At 45.0% G+C, this 14,194-nt stretch overlaps 1 protein-coding gene across 1 annotated transcript; it reads left to right on the top strand.

Moving 5' to 3' along the window:
- The first annotated feature begins 10,215 nt into the window (after positions 1 to 10,215).
- On the top strand, positions 10,216 to 14,027 carry zgc:122979 (uncharacterized protein LOC641576 homolog). Its single transcript, XM_039999915.1, has 4 exons — positions 10,216 to 10,433; positions 11,019 to 11,277; positions 11,623 to 12,155; positions 13,068 to 14,027. The coding sequence occupies exons 1-4, from the start codon at positions 10,326 to 10,328 to the stop codon at positions 13,299 to 13,301; spliced, it is 1,134 nt and encodes a 377-aa protein (XP_039855849.1). The 5' UTR covers positions 10,216 to 10,325; the 3' UTR covers positions 13,302 to 14,027.
- The last annotated feature ends 167 nt before the right edge of the window (positions 14,028 to 14,194 follow it).

Raw genomic sequence — 14,194 nt, 5'->3', positions numbered from 1 at the left:
GCCACAACTCTACAGTGGCAGCAATAACATGATGATTAGTAAGTCTCAGTCCTTAATCTCAATTTACTGCAGACTGAAAAATATTAAAGTACTCGAGCCTTACTGTTTTTCTAAAGTCGTAATAGAGTGATTTAGAGGTTTTGGACAACATGTTTTTTAATTTTAGAGCAGCTTTGCCCATCAATTTTCCAGTGCAAATGAAAGCTCCTGCTGGCTGAATTTTTCAGCTTGTCAATTGGATGGTTAAAAATAATGGTCTCTGATGTGTTTGGTGAGCGCCTGACTTTTGCATAGAACTATCACGCTGTTGCCTTTCTGTTTGTTCTTTTCAAAAGATGTGAAAGCGCAATATCCAGTAGGGAATCTGCTCATCTGGCTCTCTTTGATTGGACATTTGCCCCATAAATAATAACAAATATAATGTCACCCTGTAGCGATTCCAAGTTTCCTCTTAATTCATTTCCTGCCCAGTAGTTGTCAGTGCTTTGCCCTCAGTTGCTAACAAATGAGATCCTTCCATCTAATTTTGTGGATGTGGCTGCACATTGCAGCTACATGAGCTACTCACACAGATAATCTTACAGAGTGCATAAGATATGCAAAAAACATCATGTTTCTGGTCCACTAGCTATGAATATCTAAACGGTGTTGTTTTTTTGTTTTTTTTGACATTTTTCTATCAGCGCCATTAAAAAAAACAGTGCTAACTGTTTAAAATGTAAATAAACGGAGGCTGTCATTTTGCAGCTATTCTTGTCAGTGCCAGTTGGTGCTGGCCAGGTGTACGGCTGTGACAGTCCTTGGACAGGAGGTCTCATCCTTCTGTCCCTGCTGCTCTGCTTACCAGCTATTTGTTTTCATGCCACGTTTGGGCTCTGCTGCTGGCATGTTTGCTGCTGAAAGTCTCAAAACAATTTGCATAGAAATATGCATAATGTCTGAGCCTCGAGAATGAGCTCTGGCTTCTTTAAATGGCACCGTGGAATGTTTTCTTAAATAATGCACACGTTCAGTTTTCAGATTCATGCAGTTGCTTGTTATTTGTGTAATACTTCACACAAATGGGGGGATTAAAGTGTTTTTCAGTGATGTGTGGTGGATGGCTTGCTCTGGCCTGCTCCTCAAAGGGATATTTACGCAAGGCTGTGGGGATGTAATAGTGCACTATCCTCCAGTCCCATTGGAGGTGTCTTCCTCTGGTTCTGCTGTTTGGTGAAACTCATAAACTTTTCTGCACACATACACACAGATTATTGCAGCAACTTCAAATCTGATGTCTGCAGTAACTCAGAAACTTTCCTCCCAAGTCTGCAAACATCATTTCCACGTGCTCATCATGTGTCACGCTCTCCTCTCCTATGGCATCCCCTTTCAGCTTGCATTACCAGCCTGCACGTGGCCTTTCTGCCTGTCGACTCTCATCTCTCTCCTCATTTCCTCTGAGATTCCAGCAATCTGCAGACTGCCTCTGTCTGTGGTCTCCTACCCCGAGGTAAATCTCTGCTACCAGAGACAATTAAAGAAAGCTCAGCACAGTCAGCAGAAGAGCGGCCAAGAGGAGGCCCTGCTGAAGGAGAGGGAAGGACCAAGTGTCTATCTGGCTGCAGAGAAGAAGAATTTGTCCTTAACATTTACCTTTGTGAGCATTTATATTGTAGGAATGGAACGGTGATGGAATGGCTGGCGCCCCCCCTTTACATAACTAAATTTGTTATATAATTTGGCATTGTGCATGGTGACAAATGATGAATTTCTAAACAGCAAATATTTTCTTCTTCAGTATTTATTCTGCCCTGAAGAGGGCAGTACATTCCAATAAAAGGGTGTAACAACAGTGGATGTAAATCTAATCATACTGAGAGAACAGGCTGAGCACATCTCTCTCTCTGTGTGTGTGTGTGTGTGTGTGTGTGTGTGTGTGTGTGTGTGTGTGTGTGTGTGTGTGTGTGTGTGTGTGTGTGTGTGTGTGCTGGTGTTCTAGCTGTAGCATATTTTATTAAGCTTCACTTTGCAAACCACAACATTTTAGTCGTGCTGATTAGTTATGACTGCAGAGCAAAAAAATTAGGGGGGCTGGGCAGTCTTTCCTCGACAGCACAGCTGTAGTGGCTGTTGGTAGAGGATTTGTAGGGAAAATGCAGAAGTGTTTTCAGCTGTGCAAAAAATGAGCTGCAGGGGAGATTTCATAAATCCCCCCCCCCCCCCCCCCCAATAGCAGAGAGACAAAAATAAAAACACCTCCCTCACTGCCAGACATAATCCATCTCCGCCTTCTGTACTCTTAATGTTTTCTCTTATCATTTCCTCCCCATCTCTCTGATAAATTTTATAAGCCCCTTTCTTACTTCTTTCCTTTCTGCCCTTTTCTCTCTTTTTGCTCATCTCTGTTCAGATATCATCTGTCCTCATCTAGCTTTCTGTCCTCCACCAAAATGATTTTTCTATCTGGGTCACGGTCTGTATCTTTGTGTGCATTTCTGCCTGTATCTTTCTGTGTCCTTATTGCCATCTGCCTGTCTCTATCTGCTGCACTTGAAGGCGGATGGCTATAGTCTAGCCAGTACGACACATACGAGCCAGTCACACACCCAGACATGTGTGGGAGCTGCAGTCGGGGGGTAGGTGCGAGACGGGAGAAGGCGACAGAGTCGAAAATGAGAATGTCTCATTACTTTGCCTGGTGATAAAATATGGCTTGTTATGACTGTCTTTTTTTAAACTTAATATCTGATATGCACTCCCTAATTTTGCCCTCATTTGAACACAATACTCAAAAAGATCTCTGCTTAAACTCTTGGTGCATTACGTTACATAAGGAAACTTTCCCCAGTGGCCTGTAAGTACACCAGACCTCAGACAATAGATTTTTTCGGTGGCCTTTTCGAGCAATGTTGATTCATCCGGTGACATTTGAAGGACAGGGTGGCGGTGTCATGATGTGAGATGAGGTTGGCGTCGCTTCCTCCCGTGTGCTCTCAGCAGTATGATTCACCTTTCTGCATCCCCTGCAGGCATCACCCAATACTCCCACAAAAATGAGACAGGGCTGAAGCATTAGCAAACAGTCGCCTGTATGAGTGCTGTGAAAAAAGAAAAAAAGAAAGAAATGAGTGAAAATAAAAAGTATTTGGCCACATCTCTCTCTACCAGCTGTCTACTATGCTGTCAGATAAGAATAGCATGTCTGGTACAGAAATGTAGGCCAAAGTCTTCCATAACTGTAGTTACATTATCCACTTGTACTTGTTTGGTACAAATACTGATGGTATCAGTTAAATATGCTGCATTTTTCCTGCTCTTTTAAGGGTGTTTTATTGAGCAGTGTTGCAGTTTTTTGATCTGCATGGCCTCGTTATATAATTATTAGCCTCTCTCTAAATAAGCTTGCATTCTTTATATACAGGAAAAGCTGTACAACTTTGAAAATAAAACTGCAGAAAATGCAGTTAAAGGTATAAAAAATCTTGCACTCCTTCAGATTTTCCAGAGCTATCCAACGGACCGGACTGGAGTATCTGCTGGCCTGATTCTGGCCCCTGGTGCTTATGTTCATCACCCCCAGCCTAAACCACTGGGCACACTTTCCATGGAGAAGATGCAACAGTATGTAAGCCACAGCTGTTAAAAACATCAAGATGTACAACTAGAATATTACTCTTACGTGGGCAGGGCTCTAATAACATAGACATTAAGTACAAGTCAAATGAATGAATAGAAAGGACACAACAGGAGGCTGAGCACACAACACTGGGGGATGGGGGGGGGGGCAAAGTGCTAGAGTGGAGGTGGTGTGACTGCCAATCCAAACTGCCAGGGATCTGTTTGTGAAGTCCAATATCAGTTGTTTGGTTGCCTGCCCAGTTTGTGGTGGTGGTGGGGGGGGTGTCGGCTCAGGGCTCAGTGGGTTCAGTGTCTGCTTTTGTTTCATCACCTTGTTTTGAACTGAAAGCATCGTTATGAGTCGGCTGGTATTATGCTTTTGGAGGACAGAGTGTGTCTGCCACAAAGATGGTTTCTTAAGTAGTAGTGATTTACACCCACAACCCTCCTGTTCCTTTGCTCATTAGTGTCTAATCAGGCAAATCACATGGATTTGGGCTAGTCTGAACATTTTAGAAATTGCTAATCTCTTGTGATTTTTCCCTAACAATTGTGTCTATCATTCACAAAGAATGGTCAAAAAAAAGAAAACATATCATGCATCAGTTCTCTGGGTGAAAATGTCTCCTTGATGCCAGAAATCAGAGAAGGGTGGGCAAGACTGCTTCAGACTGACAGCATAGTAGACAGCTGGTAGAGAGAGAAGCGGCTAAGATCGATAGGAAGGCAACAACATGTTAAATAAGCGCTTGTGGTTCAGGTGACGGCAATGTAGTTGTGTGGAGGATTGTTATGACCCAAGTCATCATTGTGTGTACTCTGTCCGCTCCTCCACACCTGGGGGTGGCGTTGTTCATTGTTTCTGTTGTGTTTTGATTATGTAAGCTCCAGGCGACAGCTGACCATTGGTTGGAGACTGAATGGTACTCGCTATAAATTGGTACCTGTCAGCACTGGCTGGGCACTGCTTACTTCCTGTTTCCAACGAGGCTGGGCTGTGTGTATAATTGCATAGTGTTGTGTGACCGAGAGTTCTGTGTCTAGAACAGCTTGATCTTTTTATGTATACTGTAAATATTGTAAATATCCTTCTTTAAAATAATGCACCTGGTAGATGCAGGGGTGGGAAGCCTTTTTCTTTTAATACATATTCTCTTGTTTAGGTTACGTTAGTTGTGTTCCCTTTACCTAATGTTTTGTTGGTTTTTCTGGATGTGCCCACCCTGACCTTGAAAAAAATAAACTATTGTGTTTGGGCCTGCAGACCTTGCTGTAGTACTGATCCTTCCTTGGAAAGAGGGAGCATAACAGGGACATTTTCCTGACTCACTGTGGGCACCAGATGACAATTTTTCAAACTTCACAGCCTGCATGAGTATTGTTGCTGATCATGTCCATCCCTTTATAACCTCAGCACAGTACAAACATCTTCTGATGGATGCTTCTGGCAGAATAACACACCTAGTCATAAACTGGATTCTTGAACATAATGAGTTCACTGTATTCAAATTGCCTCCACCATCACCAGATCTCAATCTAACAGAGCACCTTTGGAGAATTTTGGAACATTTGCATCATCGACAAATCTGCAGAAAATGTGTGATGGTATAATGTTGAAGAGTGTTTCTGGCATATTGTTGAATCTGTGCCTCAAAGAATTAAAGTGGTGTACCTAATGAGGTTTGCAGTGAGCTTATGGAAGCTCATGAAGTAATAGTAATTGATAGTATGAAATAGGTAGTTTAACCACTGCTTTAGTCTACTCAGACATGTTATATATAATTTAAAGTTAACTTCATGTATTTGATTCCAAACAATAAAAAGTGGTACAGTATGTACTACTGCAGGGGGGGAGAAAAACAGCAGCCTGGACAAAGGAAGACGAGAGTGAACACTCAGTACAGCTACTACAAAACACGCGAACAACACCACAAAGAACACCAGGCTCCGTGTAAGCTGTCCGCCTTCTCACCACCTAACAATAACAGTGTTACTGCTGCTTGGTTCTTTAATTAGCATTATTTTCTCCGAGACTGACAGGCACCTTTGAATGTGTCTCTGTGAGAGAGACACAGAGTGTGAATGTGCGAAAAACAGGACCAAACACACTGACTGTTCCCGTGGGCAGGAGTTATGAATGCTGGCTGTTCTGATTCACTCTCTCCTGCTCAGTCTGTGAATAGTATGGATGAGCTGCTATCTGTTGCATGACGCTCCTGGCTCAACATGTTCGAACCAAATTTGTCTGCTGCTTCCTGTGAGACGAAGGGAGAATCCTGAGGAAATTCCATCCTCCATTGGATGCCTGAAGCATCACGGAGGAGGAAGCACTGCCATGTATGTACGCTCCCTGTGACACCGACTCTATATCCATGACTGCAGTCTGCTCTGTGTGTGTCGTAATCTCATAGTATGTGTAGTACGATCCCAAAATAGAAACGCTAATTTGTTTTTTCTTCAATGGGAGTAAAAAAAAAAAAAAAACTAAAAACAGATGAACTGCTGAATTTCATCAAAAGAGTGGCCTTTGTGTAGTAATCAGCACATGTCATCATGTGATCATTCATCCAGGACCAGTAGAAGAGGGGCAGTCACTTCCTACCACAGATTTATGCTTAATGTAGTCATTACAACCAAAAATTGACTTCTAGGTGCTCAGTGGCACAGATACACAGAGAAAATGCCAGTATGTCAGCCATAATGTCATTTTTCAAAAGCAGCAGATTTGGCTACCTCTGATTCTGGATCATCCCAGCACCATTGTCTAGTTTAGTATCCACGTTTTGCCACGATGTAACACATATTCATCACAGCCTACTATTATTACTATTCTCTGACACTAGGAATAAGTTCAAATATGAGAACATGACCCGTTTGTCTGTTTGTTGGCAGTTACTAAATCCTCGTCTTATGCTATGTTCCATTTACATGCTTATTAGAAAGCCACATCCTTCACTCAGACTAACTCAGATAACATGCTGTAAAGATACAAGACAAAAACTGAGGATTCGTGACTGTCAATCCAAACTGTCTCGAGTGTGTTACATGAGCCCAGACTGCCAAGTTGGACGGTTTCTTGGGGGGGGGGTAAGTGTTGTTTTCACTGTGTGTGAAGACTGACTGGGGGATGTGGAGGGGGGCTGCTGTGGAGATGGCACGCTTTGTGTTTTTATAGTTTTGGGGATTTTTTGCTTTAGTTTTTTTGGCTGTGAATGCAAACTGGTGAGGGTCCAGGCTGGCTTGAGATGGAGTCTTTGATGTACTTGAGAACCAGCCTGTCGACACATTTCACCAGAATGGAGTGTGCGCCGCAGGCTAGCAGCCCTTTAGACTCTGCAGGCTTTCAGAGACGATTGTTGGCTTATTTGAAGCAAGTGGCAACACATGTAAGTGACAGCGATGTGTTGAAAATTTATGTAACACCAACAGCCAGCCAGGTTCAGGTAATATCTCAAATTTTCACAAGATATTTGAACACTTACAAGGGTTTTTTCTTTTTTAACACGTTCAGTTACATAACACTAAGCTGTCTTTTTCTTCTACAGCTGTTTGCTGCTAGCTGCCCAGTGCTTTACTTGCATAGGTTTGCATTTATTGACGACAGAATTATACACAACTGCACCTACTGTACGATCTCATCCCTTCAGTAAAGGCTACTAAAAACATCACAAGAGGGGGGAATGGCATTGAAAGGAGGACAAATTGAAATCAATGGGAAAATCCAGCAACAGCAAACATGGTGGTTAAAGTAAATTCCAAGGGGGAGAAAAGGATTTCAAAACCTTATTTTAATTTGAGTTATCTTAGATAATCACAATCACTGCTTAGATAAGTGCTTGGTGGTGTTATGAAGATGGCTATCTGCTGACAAGACTTACTTATAGAAGGATTTGGATACTATTCTGACCTTTTAATCAATCTCCATTAGCAGCTCTTTACAGTACAGAAAATCAGCTTTGGCTCTTGGTCATGTGAACATCTAAATGTAGTTTTCTTTTGAATTATGGTCAGTATATAAAATATGAGGAGTTTGGGATGTGACAGGTGACATTCCATGTCCCTATTGCCAGTCTTGGCAGCCGGGGGTCGGTCCGCCAGGGCCTCCGCTCCTGGCCGCCACCCGGCTCACAATGCACCCGACCCCTATGGCGCCTCCTGCGGGTGGTGGGCCTGCGGGAGGATGGGCCCATGTCTCCTCTTCGGGCTGTGCCCGGCCGGGCCCCATGGACTAAGGCCCGGCCACCAGACGCTCGCCCTCGGGCACCCTCCCCGGGCCTGGCTCCAGGGCGGGGCCCCGGTAACCCTATCCCGGGCAGGGTAAACTGTTCCCTCGATATTCTCTTCATGGGGGTCTTCTGAATCGCTCTTTGTCTGGTCCCTCACCCAGGACCAGTTTGTCATGGGAGACCCTACCAGGGGGCAAAAGCCCCCAGACAACATAGCCCCTGGGATCCCTGGGACACACAAACCCCTCCACCACGATAAGGTAGCGATTCAAGGAGGATCTACGTCCCTACCCTCACCTATGGCCACGAGCTGTGGGTAGTGACCGAAAGAACGAGATCGCGGATACAAGCGGCGGAAATGAGCTTCCTCCGAAGGGTGGCTGGCCTCTCCCTTAGAGATAGGGTGAGAAGTTCGGCCATCCGGGAGGGGCTCAGAGTAGAGCAGCTGCTGCTCCACATCGAAAGAAGCCAGCTGAGGTGGTTCGGGCATCTGGCAAGGATGCCCCCTGGGCGCCTCCTGGGCGAGGTGTTCCAGGCATGTCCCACCGGGAGGAGGCCCCGGGGCAGACCCAGGACACGCTGGAGAGATTATATCTCTCGGCTGGCCTGGGAACGCCTTGGTATTCCCCCGGACAAGCTGGAGGAGGTGGCTGGGGAGAGGGAGGTCTGGACCTCTTTGCTTAGGCTGCTACCCCCGCGACCCGACCTCGGATAAGCGGATGAAGATGGATGGATGGATGGATGGGATGTGACAGAGTGGAATCCAACACAATAACTCCAACTCACTGTGATGCTGCCCCAAAAAATGATAATTTTGCATTCCGTCCTCTGCTGTTATACTACATTAGCTTGATAGCTAAGTCAGGTTTTAGACACTTGGAATTTATACTACCTTTTTCCTGCCGCCCGACTGTATTATAACAGTTTCTATTAACTGTCTGATGAAAGATTTGAATTACATAACATAACAGACGTCTGATTAAAACTACCGTGTAAAGCAGCAGTCTAGTTAGTACCCCTGTCATGTTAAACAATGGTTTTGTCACTCCTTCTTATTTTCTTATTCATCTCACAAGCCCTCACATTTCTCTTGAAAGGATAAAAGACTAAAATACCAAACTCTGTGTGAACCATAATCTCCAACCAACTACAGTTGTTCAGATGATGCATCACTGATCCCTACATATACACACACTATACCCATCCATGTATCCCTCTTCCTCTTATCTAACCCTATCCCAGCTGCCATAGGGTGGAAGGCAGGGTACACCATGGACATGTAATCAATTTCTTGCAGGGCTAACACCGAGAGACAACAAGCATTCGCACTCACATTCACTGCCATGGTCAATGTAGAAGTACCAGTTAACCTACCCCCTCAAGCTGCATGTCTTTGGACAGTGGGAGGAAGCCTGATGGTCTCAACAAAGTTCAAAGAGTGAAAGTGGAATTTATGACAGACATCATGTGTCTGAAAACTGTTCATAACAAGGCGTTCCTTGAGGTGGTGCCATATTCGTTTCCTTTCAATAGCTGGGACCACATCCTTATTATCCTCATTTAGATTTGACAGTCGTAGATAGAGAATCATGTACTATTATCTACATAACAAAATAGTCACAATACATTTTAACTGGAATACATTCCCCCTGCAACTGAATGAGCATTGCCTTACAGTATAAGGTGCACTGTGATGGCTCATAATGTGAATTTAAAAGAAATGATATATAAATATGATGTATACATATAATTATTTTGAATCGATCTGAATCAAACTAGGTGTGAAGGACACGCCCTTTTACCTGAGGGCATCTTGCCTAATATGGGTATTATGGCATTATTAATATGTACTTCAGAAATGGCTATTCCTAAATGATTCTGCATACCCACCAACATAAAGAAGATATAGTCATTTTTGTTCCTCCCATCCACTGAAAAAATGTTTTTAATCTGTAAAAAGAAAGACAAGGCGTGAGCTTAAATGCAAAAATGGCACTCGAGGACAGGGGCTCCATCACCCAGCAGGGTATGTTCTGTCTGGAGTTTGTCTGGGCAGACAGCACTTATGAGTTCTTTTTCATAACTGTGCCTGTTCTGTCTGTGGAAGGAGAAAAAAAGAGGACTCGGTGTACCGAGTCGTGACTGCTCAAATCTGCCTTAAAGAACTCCGGAAACAAGTCTCGAGATGGAAAAGGGAGGCTGCAACATCCGCGTGATCATCGCCCGAGCGCCAATAGCTCTTCACCGAGAGCGCTGAGGACACCGGCATCCCCTGCCGCGCGTGAGGAAATGGGCGGGTCCGGGGAAAGCTCAGTCACACCGCGTGGGCGGATGGAGCGGCTAGTGGGAAAGGAGGGGGGAGCCGCCGCTCTGGTATTTAACGGAGAGCCGAGGAGAGCTCAGACAGCACGGAAAGCGAGCGGAGCAAGCGAGCGGAGCGATTTCAGCACCAGCCCCGAGGACAGCGACACACGTAGCACCACAGCTAAGTTTCCCATCATGGTTCTCATCTGGACCCAGTTCGGTGTGAAGCACAAAAATGGCAATGTCAAGTGCAAAGTGCGAGTTATGCACAGGGGGGACAGCTCCGGCTCCTCGTCCTCAGCGGTAAGTTTCGCATTTTTCGCGGGGAAGTTTCTGGGGCTGTTTGTCTTTAGCATGTATGAAGTGTGTAAAGCTGCACGGTGCTGACAGTTCGTATGAATGACACCGTGTAATTAAACAGTGTGTATAGAACTGGCACATTACTGTTGTACCGGATTCATTCATATGTAAGAATTGCCGGCTCGCTTTCAGCCAATCGCTGCAGAGTATCTCAGTCGCTGAGGTGGGGTGGGGAAGAGTCTTTTGCCTCTTATATGACTTTCCCCCATCACGTTGTGCTGTGCATGAGCCTATGAAATTCATGGATATGTGACCGCACATGCAGCAGCACGGAGATAAGGGTGTTTTCCCACTGAGACTCTGTTAGAGGTGGGGGGATTTTCTGCATATTAATAGATATTCTGCAGCAGTTTTTTGGAAGATATCTTGAGCATCAGCTACTCTGTTTAACATTCTAGGTGATAGAGGTTTGAATTTGCATGCTTATTCGCCACTGCTTGGCAACACTTGGGATACAAGGTTGGCACAAGCTGATGTTTAAAAGGTGAAGAAAGGTTTTTAATGTGACATTTTTGTGTGTTTTCGCAGGAAAGCACCAGGTCAGAGCAGGACGTGCCCTGTCTGCCCATCAAACCCGCGGGCAAAGACTTCTACAAAGTCCTGGGCGTCTCCCCTGAATCCAATGAAGATGAAATCAAGAAAGCCTACAGGAAAATGGCCCTCAAGTTCCACCCAGACAAGAACAGCGATGCTGACGCGGAGGACAGGTTCAAAGAGATCGCAGAGGCCTATGAGATCCTGACTGACCCCAAAAAGAGAAGCATATACGACCAGTTTGGAGAGGAAGGTGAGGAAGGGCGAGGATCTGAAATTGTGATTGCTAGCATTTTAAATAGCTTCACTAGTAACTGCCATCTGAGTGATTAGTGTAGCGTGGGCGATTAGATTAACTATTCATGTCATCATCAAATGCTAAATATTGATGTGTGATAACTCCCACTCCTATAAAACAAGCTCAACATGTGAAATGCGACAGCTGTGAGGCTGATTAGCTATTGAGGGAGAAACAGAAGAGTTTTCTTGGTCTCTACATCATTTTAGAAAAGGTGGCATGAAGAGAACTTAGGGAACATTAAATTAGGAGACGTTCTGCAGCAGTTTGACTTGAACCTGTTTTCTTTCCCCTTTTCAGGCCTTAAAAACGGAGGCAACATTTTCCGCAGCAATTTCCACGGCGACCCCCACTCCACCTTCTCCTCCTTCTTCAATGGCTCTGACCACTTCGACATCTTCTTTGGCAACGAAGAGGGCGACGACGACCTCTTCAACCCCTTCAGACGGTTCACCTTCAGCCACGTGAGCGGGTCTGCAGGCCCCGACGGTGGCCTGCGGAAAGGCCCGAGGCGCTTGCAGGGCGAAGTGGTGGTGCACGACCTGCTGGTGACCCTGGAGGAGGTGATGCAGGGCTGCACCAAGCATGTGAAGATTACCCGCAGCCGCCTCAACCCAGACGGCCGCACCTTGCGAACAGAAGAGAAGGTGCTGAATGTGGTGGTAAAGAAAGGCTGGAAATCGGGAACCAAGATCACCTTCCCCAGGGAAGGGGACGAGACCCCCAACAGCGCCCCCGCAGACATCACCTTCATTCTCAGGGACCAGGAGCATCCTCAGTACAAGAGAGAGGGCTCCAACCTCGTCTACACGGCCAAGATCACCCTTAAAGAGGTGAGTTTGGTGCATCGCCATCAGATACATTATGAAACATATGAGTGGCCTATACTCAGATACAACCACTTACACCTACTCAGATAAAGGCTAAGATCTATGCACCACTTCTTGTCCTTTATATAACCATTGAGTAACGTTCTTTCTTAAATGCCAGAGAAAATCGATTCCTGAAAAAAACAGCAGTAATACATAAGATTGAAGGTCCAATCTCTGCCAAATGCAGGGAGGGAGGACAATATCTTTGATTGCAGTCTGAGGAACAGAACAGAGTGTTCTGTTATGGGCATCTGAACCCCTCAGCTTACAGCGGGCTGACAGACCCCCACAAACACAGAAACAGCAGTAAGCCTGCCAACGCCTCCGTTTACCTCATCAGCCCCTGCAGAGAGAGCGAGCAAGCAGGAGCTAAATTTAGCTCCCAATACTGACTGCCCCCACGAATTGCACTTCACCCTCCCTCACAACTACTATGCTGGCTGCAGACTTCTCTGCTTGTATAAGGCAGGCGCCTTTTTTCTTTTTTTTTGGCTCACTCTGTCTCTGGCTCTCGCTTCCACCAGCCCACACACAGATTAGCAGGGTAGCAGTCACAGAGAATGACATTTCAAAGAGCTCCTCCATCTTCCTATGGCTCACTTCAGTCACTAAAACACTTAACGCCCACACTGAGCCAGTAAACGGAGCAGCGATTATAACATCTGTAACACCGGTCTGTTGCATAACGCAGAAAATAACACAGAGAATTGTTTCAGAAGGACAGACACCCCACATTTATCTCTTATGCAACTTGACACTTTTAGAGAAACTGGATTCCACTCATAATTAGGCCACTCAAAAAAGAATTGTGAAACAGGTTAACAGCTTCATGGGTCTGCAGGGCTAACTCTCTCTTTTTTCTCTTGTCTTCAGGCTCTCTGCGGCTGCACAGTAAACGTTCCAACGCTTGACAACCGGATGATGCCTCTGCCTTGCAGCGATGTCATCAAACCCGGTGCCGTCCGCCGGCTGAGGGGCGAAGGCCTTCCCCTGCCCAAAAGCCCATCCCAGCGAGGCGACTTGGTGGTTGAGTTCCAGGTGGCCTTCCCAGACAGAATCCCACCTCAGTCCCGAGAGATCATCAAGCACAGCCTGGCGCAGTGCTAGCCGGGTGACTCTTACCAGTTCTTACCAGTTCACAAACACAGCCTTGCCCGAGGTGCTATCACAACCAAATCACAACCTCTTATTGTGTTTGGAAGCGGCAAGCGGCGCATAAGCAAGTTGTAGATCACGTGCAACTTTTTGCGAGGAGATGACTTTCTGCGGGCGCTCGGCACAATGCACACCAACTTAGCAGTGCTGTGCGAGCAGTGAGTTGACAGCTGATTAATGGGGGTCTTTGGTATCTGAGGGCATCCATTGACTCGATAGCCTTTCTCTTGAATGAGTTATCTGTACTGTTATACTTGCAAACCTTTCGCAGGATATCAGTGTGCTATTCAAGTCTGTATAGACTTCCTTAAACCTCAATGGTAGAAACATGTAAGGGAAATAACACAACTTTAGTATTATTATTATTATTACTTCTACTACTGTCATCATTATAGTTATATGGTGTTCATATGACTGATCTTTTGCATTGATTTATTACAATAGCAAACATACTTGTCTACAAAGATCTACTTTGTGTACAAAATGCTGAAACACTGTCTCTAAAAGAGATTCATCTGTCAAATGTTCTATTGAATGATTTGAAATGTCTGTATATAATCTGCGATGAGCCACCTGCTGATGTATTATTATTATTATTGTTATTATTATTATTACTTGATATAGAGATGTTTGAAAGCATGAAAAATAAAGAAAAAGAACAATTTGACTTCTGTTTCCGCCTCACTATTGGATAAAAGTTTATTATTTTCAAATCCTAAACTTACATAAGTGAACTCTCAGACATTTGCAGTCCACGAAATCACACTTCAGACCAGATTTGAAGTTGCTCAGCGATATAGCAGTCATCTTCTGCCATCTAGCGGCCAGTCCTAACATCATCCTGC

The sequence above is a fragment of the Simochromis diagramma genome, unplaced genomic scaffold (genome assembly GCF_900408965.1).
Source record: "Simochromis diagramma unplaced genomic scaffold, fSimDia1.1 OVJJ01000596.1, whole genome shotgun sequence".
Taxonomy (NCBI): domain Eukaryota; kingdom Metazoa; phylum Chordata; class Actinopteri; order Cichliformes; family Cichlidae; genus Simochromis; species Simochromis diagramma.
Note: the sequence above shows the minus strand (reverse complement) of the source record. Positions and strands in the feature narration are given on the sequence as shown.

Bases quoted from the DNA above. Each gene is read 5' to 3' on its own strand.
- zgc:122979 (XM_039999915.1), top strand. From the start codon at position 10,326: ATGGTTCTCATCTGGACCCAGTTCGGTGTGAAGCACAAAAATGGCAAT. The intron at 11,278-11,622 runs GTGAGGAAGGGC...TCCCCTTTTCAG, and splicing joins CGACCAGTTTGGAGAGGAAG to GCCTTAAAAACGGAGGCAAC. The intron at 12,156-13,067 runs GTGAGTTTGGTG...TCTTGTCTTCAG, and splicing joins CCAAGATCACCCTTAAAGAG to GCTCTCTGCGGCTGCACAGT.